Below are 12,354 nucleotides of genomic sequence, written 5' to 3' on the forward strand. Positions count from 1 at the left end.
TATTTTGAATTACAAGCATCGACTTGAATTCGCTGTTGAGTGCAAGAGACGTTTTTTACTGTTCTATCTTTTAATGTATACAGGGAGCATTTAAACTATTAATAAATTTTCACCTTCATTTTTTTATACTTGTCAATAAGATTATACTTTAAACTATACTACGTTAACATTATAAAAACCTAAACCGTAAAATAACATTTTTTAAAATTTTCTTTTGTATCTCCATCATTTCTTGCTGCACCTTCTTTTCTCCTTAGCTAACTTTGCTTTTCTTCCTGCGACTGTTTTTACCTTAAAGCCTTCTCGTGTTTTATTATTTGTTGTTCTTTTATTACCTATTCGTATGTAAAATGAAAACTTGAGTTTCATATATCATCTACAATTTCACAGAATTCAATTAACAAATAATTGAATTTGCGTTCTTTTCACTGCAAAAGAAATGCGATTAAGAAAACGACGAACGTGTACCATGCACTGGTACAATTAGTAACGATACTGTCTTTGTATATTAAACACGAATACCAACCGTTTAAATCCCTATATTCGAATAAACATTTCTTTACATTTGATTTTTATATAACAGTATCTCTCTGAATGAATTAAAGAGGGTCTGAAAAGTCACTCACACTCGGAGTTCTGAAACAACTTTTTTCTTAGCGCGCGGCTGATGCAAAGTGACCGAGTCAACGAGTGGACGAAGCCCAGTCCGCTGATTGGTTTAATCGCCTCCATCCAGCGAAGCTCGCCTATCATTGGTCACTATTTTTCGTTAATAACTCGTAAACGAAGCCGCGGATTGCATTTGCGCTAAAAAAAGTTACTTGAATTCACCTCAGGCCTCACCTCATTTCTCGATTGAGGGTGACTTTTTGGACACCTTGAATAAGATATGGGTATAATTTGTTGTACTTTCATATGCTCTATCTATTTTTGATTGTATTTTTTGTGTATGTGATGAGAAGAAATAAGTCGGATGGAGAAGAAACATTCAGGAAGGGAGGGGTCCTCCCCGAGTTTCACCTTCATGATTTGGGTTTTTCGTTTCACCGCTTGCTGCAGTTACCGGTGCATCATAAATGCATGAAATCCTGTGTTTATTAAACAACACTTGACGGAGTTCAGTATATAAATGTATTAATCCGCCTACGCTCGACTCGTACTAAATTGTCAACTAATTCCCAATTTCTGTCTGACTGGATCACATACACGAGAAATTCACTTTTCCATACATTGTTTTGAACACTTTATCCGCCCTGTTAACAAATCCTACTAAACGAACTGCTAAATCGTTTTCCATTTTCTGATGGATTTCCCGTCGAGCTGTGGTTCAATCATCGTATCACTCATGAAACGGCCGCGTTACAATGGTGTTTCTGTTTCATTGAATTGTAAACGAACAATCCCGACGATGTTGCAGATTTTTAGTACCAGGTTGGCGTATGGGCTGGATAATCATCCATGATCGTAAAAACGTTCTGGAGAAAGAGGTGGGTAACAGAATGGCAAGTTATATACATGCCTACGCAACAGCTTGAAAATAATTGCTTCTTCGCTCGTATTGTTTCTATAACGAGGGCGGCCGTGTCCCGCGAGGCTTGTGCTTCTGCACGATTGGATTAAATTCCGTTGATTAAACTTTATTCCGTCATTAAAGTTCGCTTCTTGGCACCATTCGCCTCGTTCTTAACCATACAGCAGGATTAATTCTGATACAAAAAAGAAGCTTGAGGAAGAAATGATCGGAAACAATGAATTAGGAAGCACTAAATGCGAAGCGTAAAGTCCTGGAACTTCACCTCGTGATTTATTTGCGTATAGAGTGTCGCAAAATTATACAGAATTAAACATTATAGACATATTTAATATTAACTTTTATATAAATAACTTGTCTTATAAATAAAAAGTCTGGTTAGCAGGGACTCTACTGAACCATTATGATACATGTATGATGCAAAATTGAACTCTGATGTTCTGTGAAAGATAGTTCTCGGAAAGATATTTTCTTTCCAGACGTATTTTCGAAACACGTATTTCTTTCACTTCTTGAAAAAAAAGTCGTGCAGCTGTAGGTATTCTATTGCATGGGGATATAAAATTAGTAATTATTATTATGACCAATCTTTTAATCATAATAAAATGTTATAAAATAGCTGTTTTATATATATATTTACATATGAAACTCATATGAAGATAAACATTTTTTAGGTATCAAAATCAAGAGTCATTTGATAAGTGTTTGTAGAAAAAATAGCCCAAATTTGTTTATTATTTCAGGTGAGAGTAAAATTTAAAAACTTTCGATTTTTAACCGTTTTAGTTACAAATAACTGTTATAAGCCACTGAAAAATTTTTATTGATAATCGTTGCTAATAAGGGGAATTCTACATCGGTCATCCATTATAGTTATTTACGAGGGAAATTTACTTGGATTGTTCGTAACAGTTATAGCTCTATTTTGGCTAGCGACGAAAAGAAATGATGTTTACCGGATGTTCATGCAAATGCATACATTGTTATAATATAAACGTAACCACAAAACTTAGACAGAAGTATGCTATACCATTAAAATATCATAAGAATGTGTTGTTTATTATACACACATGTATGTAAGGTGTTAGATATATATTTGTCACTATTTTTTGGCATTTCTGGTGGTGGTGCTAAAAAATATTTCAGGCACTATTTGATCAGTATTACAAAATACTATTTACATCTAATAGATATCAATATTTTTAAGTATCTCGAAAAATGTTTTTTACATAAAAAAAGTCGAGGTTATCTTAACGAAATAAATAAAAATAAAATTGCGCATATTGTGATAGTAAAAATTGTACAAAAATAATTGAGTTATAAAATAATGCTAGTGTTTAACAATTATTTCCTAGTTTCATAAAACTATTTTATTTAATAACGTAAAGTACGATAATATAACAATTTCATATTATTTATTGAAGAACTTGATGGAAATTACAATTTTACAATTAATATAATTATACTTACAGAAGAGAAGATATTAATGAATTAACAATTAATCAGAAATTAATATTCGTTGTGTCGCATATTAATATCTTGCATTTAGTTTGATGCACGCAATGATAATTTCAATCGAATGATGGAATATGATGGAAAACTAGTTTATTAATAAAATAATAATTTAGGTAATTTAGCAAATATTATTATAAATTACTTAAATAGTTAGTTCATTAATATTTTCCATTTTCAATACGCATAAGGTTTATTAAACACAATTTATTTTTTCGTAGATACGGAAGGCTTTACACTGCCTCAGCCAGAGAATTATCGGTAGTAATACGCTCATTCAGGGCGCTTTACCTGCTATTTTGAAGAACACTCCGCAGTCTTTCTACGACGACATCATCCATATTTTACACGTTAGTATTTCATATTTTTAATTAATAATGAATATTTAACATATTTTTCACCAGTCGTCGGTAAGTTGAATCCTGGTGGTCCGAACACCGACTATAGTCGACATTTAGAAAATTATTAAATTCTGCATAATTTTACCATATCTACATTACTATCTTTACACAATTTACTTTATTAATGTAAATTGTACAATTGCGGGCACATGTATCGTAGATAAAGAGTTAATGTTACAAGGTATTGCCTTGTTAATGCGATATTTTATATATTGCTTTGTACCAATTATGGGATTTTAATATGATGAGACTTCTTTTAGCGAGAACGAGTCTAGGGCGCGTGAATAACACACATGTCGGAACTATTCGAGGTTACGATTAATCATACGATCATCAGCGTAGTTACAAGCGATCTGAGGTAAAACAAAAGGTGGTCCTCCAAAGAGAGTCTAACATGGGAGGGGGCCAAGATCTACGGTGGTGACTATTAACCCTTTCGCTCCGAACGACGGATATATCCGTCATCCACATGGACACTCGCAGAGCCGAACGACGGATATATACTAGTTAATAAATAAATCACAGATTTGCCACAATATTGACGAGCCTAATTAGGCTCTAATTAGACTTTTAATAATCCACGTCAATTTATTACGTTAAATGAGTCGGTCACATGGCAATACCATCGCCCTTCATACAACTTGCGACGCTTGTTGGTTCGCGATGCACAATTGTCTTATCTAATTTCGTATGATTCTTGTTCGTCACGTGAAGAATATTTGCAACACGCGATACTTTGGCGTGAAAAGAATTGACTGTTCGAGAACTCTGCCTCCGAAAATCGTCGCGCCTACGCGACAGATAGAAAACGCTATGGTGACTCTTCCGGGCGCGATAACGAGAGCACCACGATTGCATCCTTCGACGCTACGCAATTCCCGGGGAAAAACATGCAAACGTGATCACTAAAATTGCACTATGTCAAATCCTTCCGTCGTTTCCGGTGGAACGCAGTCGCCATAACAGGCGAGAAGCGCCACGTTACCCGCGAGAAAGAGATAGACCGACAACAAGCAGGAAACGTGTCGCCATTCGCTCTACCTAGCCCCTCGATTGAGAAAACCGTAACAGGTAAACAGGAGCTACTCACCATTCCCATCTTCCACCGGTTCTGCCCTTCGTTACATCTCGGACCTTGGACAGTAGGTTGGCCACACACACCCTATTACACGGAAAATTTAAGATGTCGCAATAGTAGCGACAGTACTTCCGTCGGCGTGACTCGTTACGGTTTTCGGTAGCGATTACACTGCTTTTCCAGCCCCTCGCACTCTTACACTCTTCAATTCGCTGCTAGAACTTATCTTATTTGGCCGTCTCATCGATGGACGAATTGTCTCAACCGATTTTCGTTTCTATCGCCACTGGATACAGGAGATCTCATTAAGGAGGCTCGGTTGCCACCTCTAGCACCTACACATAAGAATACTTTAGTCCGTCATTGTATTTGACGGCGTTCCCAGTTTTTACTTTTTCCAAATGACGTATGAACCAAGTATATCCAGTAGCAATGAAATTTATCTGGACCGTGAAGGTTCAAATTCTTTAGATTGGAAATAATAATCTAGGAAATAATATTAACAAATCTTCGTCTGCGTGACGAAAATTCGTCGTTTCGCAAATAATCACCAATAGCCAAATAACGAAAATTCGTCATTTGTATATTACAGAAAATAATTGATCCTTGGTCTTTTAATTCTAAATAAATTAAATTCTAATTTTTACCAAACAGAGATAATTCTAATAAAGGATTGATTTCAGCTTCAGTTGCGTCGCATAATGGTGCAAACGTGAATAAAATCAAGTACGCAATAAATGTAAATTTTTGGACAAGTTTTTTTTTAAATCCACCGTCCTTTCTTTGCTCAGTACATACTTATAATTCGTAGAATCGTGGAAAGATACCTATTGTGACTTACGGCAGGGATCGAAGAACGGAGATAAATTGTTCTAAGCGGAGAAACAATAAAATTCATGAAAATAATAGTTATCCAATAGATATAGATTGATAGAACGATGAAGCACATATTTCCTTTGAAATCAAAGCAGATCTGTCATATATTTTATGTCAAAACTTTTGAAGTCTTCGAAAATAGCATAGAAGGTGGGAATTGCTGCCTTTGAAAGCGTAACCTTCGTAAGCTCTATAAACGAGGGTTGAAGGTTTTCCACTCTCATGAACGTATAAGCAAAGCAAATCGATTCGACTCTGTAGACAGTATCCAAATTGCTCTGAAATCGAAGTGTCCCAATTTCGATGTTGTCCTATCAAAAATGAAACAACGTCGTTCCTCCTAAACCCTGAAATGACAATGTTTCCAAAGAAATTTTTTTGTTTCACAAGGAAAATTTGAATTTATTTTATTTCATTCATTTCATACACTATACAGTTTATATTTTTAAAAAACTATGATTTTCTCCCTTTCGAGTCATGAGAATAACGTCGGCGTAAATTAGCGTACAAAATGTCCATTTTCTATAGTATTAGAAATACCAATATGATCTTCATACGTCATACGTTATACTTTTTGAAGAATATCTCCTTGGAAAATCTTTTAAACATGATTATATATGATTACATTACACTTGTTTCCATTTTTGTTAAGAAAACCGGGAATGAGCATGAAATATCAAAAAATGTGACCTCGAGGGAAAAATCTGCATTATAATAGTGATGTAACAAAGAGAGATGGACCGATTACGGTTTTTCCGTAAAACTTCTTTTTTTAACAAAAAAAAACGGTTTTAAACAAAAACTTATGCGATGCTAAAAGTTTAGTTCCATGAATTCCCGCAAGAGGTGTTAATCAAACATCGGTGCTCTCCAGTAAATTACGTTTCTACATTAAATTTCTTTAGATGTTGTACAACTACGGTAGCGTTACCATATGTAGTCAAGTATTTACCGAATATATGTCCAAAATAGAAAATCTCACCGATAGTATGAAAGTTTCACTAAAGCCCCTAGTAGATGATATCAGAAGTAACTTTTTGAAATCATGAAAGTAGAGATGAAGTCGGTCCACTCCTCCTTTTTATAATTACAACTGTATTAAAAGAAATATTTTTTCATGAGACATTTTCTTGTAGCATTATAAACAACGGGGATATTTCAAGTGCACATAACAAATGAGTCACTCACAATTAAACTTCAAATGCTAGAAGAGTTTCAATTCACTAACTACATTAAGTTATGTATATAAGTTTAAAAAACAATTGTTTACATTAGTACTTGATTGAATTTATATTTTTCAGGATCACTCAAAACTGGCATACGATTGTATTGTGAAAATTCCTGGACTAAAACCAATAATGCCAACGGGAGCGATGTATATGATGGTAATATATGCACATTATACGTACATTCATATTATGTATGTGGAGAATGATTGTGTTAGAATACGATGTATAGGGTGTCCATTAATAAGTGCCGTTTAAATTAACTAGCGAATAGTGTGCTTTATAAAAAAAAAACAAGAGGTATATTTTGTATGTTTCTTTACATAGAAAGCGTTAACGTAGGAACAAATTTTTTTATTAATTTTTTCAAGGTTATTCTAAGTTTATTTTAATTTTTTTAAATGAAATTCTGTATTTTTATTTCGCTAGAACAAAAGAGAGTGAAAAGACAAACTCAAAACATTATTTATAAGCAACTTCGTAGTAACATTCGAAGTTGTAAAAAGAAAATTTTTTGTTCAACAGATAAAGATGGTCTTTTTGGACCTTTTATTTACTTTTTGTTTACGAATTATGTTTAAAATTAGTGTTAAACGTTGGTGTAGTCTTCTCGGAAACCATATTTTTATTGCGACATCAATCATTTCTAAGGAGACTATACTAATATTTAGCAGTCGAAAAAAGAAATTTTGACCACATTCTAGAAACAGTGTAAATAATAGGTTAGAAAATCTCATCCCTATCTGTTGCACTTAAACTTTACTTCTACGACTTGGAAGGTCACTCCAATATCACTTGTAAATGGCATTTGAATTCATTCCATTTATTTTTATTCCTTTTATTTTTGAGAATAGAAACGAAGTTTCAATTCATTAATGTCATAGTAATACCAATAGAGAATTAATTTTCTATATTTTTTAACCCATTAATTTTTATCCTAAAAGTCTTTTAATTTTTTTTCTCTTTTTAATATCTCATACTTCGCCTATTAAATCTTTATACTTCTTGGAATCATTCACCGTAATACTTAGAATATTTTTGTTCCTACAGTGCTTCTATCACATAGTAGCTGTTGAATTAATCTATATACTTGTACTATTGTATTCTTTTTTAATACAATAACGGAATGACCAAAGCCGATTAATATAAATAGTAGTTGACATTTTAATATCTTTTTAAGATAATTGCATATTTTTCAATCGATCGATAACATATTCCTTTTGACTTAATTAAATTTTCATAACAGTTCCTGAGGTACTTTTTTCCGATATCGGGTAATCGAATATTATTTTTTTAATAACTCCATTTGGGTTCCATTACGTTGATTTTATTGTTCCAGAATAATTCTGACAGTTACTTATTTATATATAACACTTTTCTTGTCTGATACGTTTTTAATCCGGATGCACGGAAATTGGAACAAGCACGAAAGCTGGTATATATCTACCCTATGATGTCAGTCATCGGTGACTGACGCGGTGCTTAACGTGTTAATAAATTTATATAAATAAAAAATAAGTGATATACTCGGTATGAGGCATGTTCACTTGGTTTAGTGTGTATATTAGTCTCTTGAAGTATTGACATGGTTTTATGAGAAAGCTTATACAATGCATGATCGGAATTCAATTTTTCTCATCTATAACTATTATGAATGATCAAAATAGACTTTTCCTCTCACAGAACTGTTATAAGCAACTGAAATAAATGTTGCTGCACGGTAACTGTTCTAAGCAACTAAAGTTTTTTAAGCGAAACTCTTTTAACTAATTCTAACAAATTCTCATGGATAATGATTGTGTGTAATGAAAATATAACTACGATCACATATGATTGTTATCTATAATTTAAAACTTTTGAATTAAGATAGTAAGAAAGTTTTCCAACGATTTTTTATCACATTTTTTTCACAACAGTTATAGTTGCTGTCAAGAAATAATATAAATACCTGTAAAAATTACTTCTATTTGTTGATATCTATATAATAATGATGATTGTAAGAGTTTATAGTTAGCGGTCAATTTGATCATTTGCACTTTAAATTGAAAATAAGATTGAAGCATAGCTGCGTCAGCGAGAAGATTTTGTATGATTTTTTCGGAATCAACGTATCAGTGTAAAATAAATCAATCAGAAGTGATTTCTTTCACTGAGAAGTTTGTATAATTAACTGGGTATTGAGTGCGATTTATACGTGCTCGCGAACACCGGTGCCGTTAAGGCCGATCGGTCGCAATTTACCGGCTATAAATTATCCTATCGGTTTCCAGGTTTACATAGATCTACCCTCTTTTCCGGAATTTAATTCGGATCTGGAATTTGTGCAACGACTACTAATGGAGGAGTCCGTGTTTTGCCTTCCGGGCCAGGTACGCCGTTCAAATCCTGCATCCACTCGATGTTCGCCGCTAATTACATGCTTTCGACTGTGTTTTTTTCACAGTGTTTCGATTATCCGTCCTACATGAGATTGGTGATTACGGTACCAATGGATATGTTGGATGAGGCTTGTCACAGGATCCAGGAGTTTTGCGAAAAACATCATTACAAAACGGCCGAAGCTGTGCGAAGGAACAATTTGGCCGATACAGAAATTCCTTACTGATACGAAATGCGCCTACAATGTTAACAAGATTCTGCGATGTTAACAACGAAGACTTGTAAAAGAACGCACGTGATAAGGGTTTGACACAGTGTGGTAGATCAAGATTTTTCTCCCACTTAGCCTTCCTCTTCTACGACATTGTAGCGAGAATCCCCTTTTTTCGCCAACATACGTCCCTATTTTAACCTATTCCCTTCCATAACATTCTACAATGCTATGCTACCCTCTCCTAAAACAAAACAAAAACGTATATAATAGATTAAAATTCAATTGATTTTGGATGAGTAATATTTTATGCAATTTATTCGATATAATTGGTATGATACGTGATCATAACCTGAAATTTGCAATCATGACATGTCTGTCATCCACCATCATGCACGCCACAGCCTATTCCATGTGGCAGAGCCACCACTCAATTTACTTTGCTTCTGCGCTTACGTCTACGACATGATGGGGGTAGTTGTATTTCCCTCATTTCGCGCAGATTAGCCTCACTGGTCCGACAACCAGTTCTTGACAAGATAGAACGATCTTGTAAAATATATTACAATATTTTCTCACACTAAGTTAGACCTTTGTATAATTATGATTTGTTATTCTATTCAGATACAATTTTATCTTACAATTGCACATATTGGCTGAAAGAATGGCCACAAATTCCCCGTTTTTCTTGTTTACGTTAAGCGTATTTCATTGCTATACGAGGTATTCCGATAATGTCTAACAATCCGGAAATAGGTGATACATCAGATCATTTGAAGGAAATTTTTCCTTTGCAAACATTTTTTCCGACGCATTGTCAACAAGCTATTATCGAAAAATACTGACCAATGAGAAGTGAGCTTCGTTGGCCCAAGGCGGCCGAGCCAACGAGCGGACGAAGTCCAGTTTCGCTCATTAGGTAAACCGCCTCGCGGCAGCGGTACTCGCCTCTCATTGGTCAGTACTTTTCGCTAATAATTCGTTAACGATGCGTTGGAGAAAATTTTTACAAAGGAAAAATTTACTTCAAACGACCTGATGTATCTCCTATTTCCGGATTGTTAGACATTTTTGGGACACCCTGTATAATTTTAAGTAAAGGAATGATGTAAGCGATAAGAGACAATATCGACAATTCAGATTAAGAATCTTTCTTTTTCAATGTTATATAGTATTTTACATATTTTATAAATATCAAATAAATAATTGAAGGTAAACAACATTAGCTGTTGTGTTTGTTTAATTTGTTTTACATTGATCCTAACTCGCAATTGCCACATGGTTGGGCCTTATTAACGTAAACGTGGTTCAAAGTAGGTGTAACGTTGGCTTATGCTGAAGCGAAGCAATCGGTAATAACTAGACTGTGAAAGTTTATGCACTTACGATATGTAGAGAATATGCAGACTATATGCAAGAATATGTATACTGAATGCAAGATGTACGCATATAGAGCATAGATTTGGCAAATATGCATTTATGTAGGTATCATTAGAAACCCGGAGAACACGAGTTGTTAAATAAATGAATTATTATATCTATTCTATACAATGTGAAGTACATAAAAATGTATTTAACATTACATAAACTAGTCTGAAAAATAATTATTTTATACATATTGCGCATATTATTCAAATATTAACTTGATGGCATTGAAAACAAAATACGATATTGGACACGTTATATAAATATCTCCATTAACTTTTAAATCTATTATCTTTATAAACTTATAGATTTTTAAACCTGTAAACTATATTAACTTTACAAACTTTATAAGTATTTGTTTGTTAATATTATGCTATATATAATAACCCTTCTAGAGAGACAATAAAGAACATTAGAATCAAAAACGAATTTGTACTATGTTTGTCAAGTTTCAATAACTAATACCGACGCATTGTAAAATACGTGTGACAAACAACGGAAGCATGCGTGGCTTACCGGCCGCATGCTTGCGCGTAGCTATAAGGTAAGAGTACCGACTATGAAACGTCGCTCACTTGTGACCCCTTCGTGAAACAGTAGGACAAATAGTATGTACATTGAAAGGTAAAGATTAGCATATGAGAGCGGCTATAAAAATTCTTGAATTTTTTTAATATTTTTTTATACAATCACACAAATAGTGTTATATTGCAATCAGGTTGGAGAACAAATTTTCGTTTATTCGAACACAGGTGTTTCAAAGCAAAATGAAGTAAATAATATGGAACATCAATCTTTTGAACAGTAGCATAAATATTCAACAATAACAGGCTAATAGTTGGCTAAAACGCCATTTTTTCAAGTATTAGCGGCTCAAATTCTCACTGATTTTCTGCTGAAAAATTTGGGTTCCTTCAAAATAATTCAGGCATCAACCTATTTTTAGTTATACTTGTAAAAATTGAAGTGCTGGTCAGAAAAATTGTATTGTATGAACTGAAACGAGTGATAATTTGAAGGAGCAATATCTGAAAAATACGGCGTGTGGAGAAATTCAAGTGCTTCTAACGTATCTTAATGCTTAACCTCCACTAGAAGACAATGGCCTTAAGCAGCAGACTTCTTGAGGCGGAAGCAGAAAGGTAATGCTTCTTGGAAGTGCTCCTTTTTCGTATGAAACCCGACAACGTTAATGGAATAGAAATTGTGTTCTATCCACTGCGAACAAATATTACGTGCTGATTATTAAAGTGCAATAACAGTACTCGCGCGCCTCGGTAGTAATTTTTCTCCATATAGAAATAGCAGTATCACTGACCTGTGTTCGTTAACAGCAAGAATTAATTCATTTACCTAATACGTAGAATATACCAGCATCAATGATAGAATTGAGAAAGAAGTAAGGATAAATTATTCTAGATTAGAAAAGAAATCTAAAACGAGGAATAAAATTTGTTACCGGATTCACAAAAAATTCGCACTTCGAATATTCTCAATGTTTTGATCAACTTAATTGATTCTTCAGTATCGTTTGCGATGCGAACAGTTACGTGCGACCTTCCCGTGGATGTTAGTTATATATCAAGCACGTCTAATCGTCGACGAAAATAACTTTTTTTTCATACCTCAATAAAATTTTTACGATTATATCAAAAACTGTTGTCACGATTTATTTTCCACATTTATCGTCGAGCCGAAATGATCGCGTAACCAAT

The 12,354-nt window shown here is 33.8% G+C and overlaps 1 protein-coding gene across 2 annotated transcripts in view; it reads left to right on the forward strand.

The window, feature by feature from the left end:
• Tat (Tyrosine aminotransferase) overlaps positions 1-11,035 on the forward strand; it is a 74,321-nt gene extending 63,286 nt beyond the window's left edge. For both annotated transcript variants that reach the window (XM_078194475.1, XM_078194476.1), the window contains 5 exons: positions 1,418-1,487; positions 3,265-3,393; positions 6,700-6,783; positions 8,895-8,993; positions 9,068-11,035. In XM_078194475.1, coding sequence (XP_078050601.1) covers positions 1,418-1,487; positions 3,265-3,393; positions 6,700-6,783; positions 8,895-8,993; positions 9,068-9,229 — 544 coding nt within the window. In that variant the 3' untranslated portion in view covers positions 9,230-11,035. The remainder of the gene's footprint in view (positions 1-1,417; positions 1,488-3,264; positions 3,394-6,699; positions 6,784-8,894; positions 8,994-9,067) is intronic.
• The last annotated feature ends 1,319 nt before the right edge of the window (positions 11,036-12,354 follow it).

The sequence above is a fragment of the Augochlora pura genome, chromosome 11, assembly GCF_028453695.1.
Source record: "Augochlora pura isolate Apur16 chromosome 11, APUR_v2.2.1, whole genome shotgun sequence".
NCBI lineage: Eukaryota > Metazoa > Arthropoda > Insecta > Hymenoptera > Halictidae > Augochlora > Augochlora pura.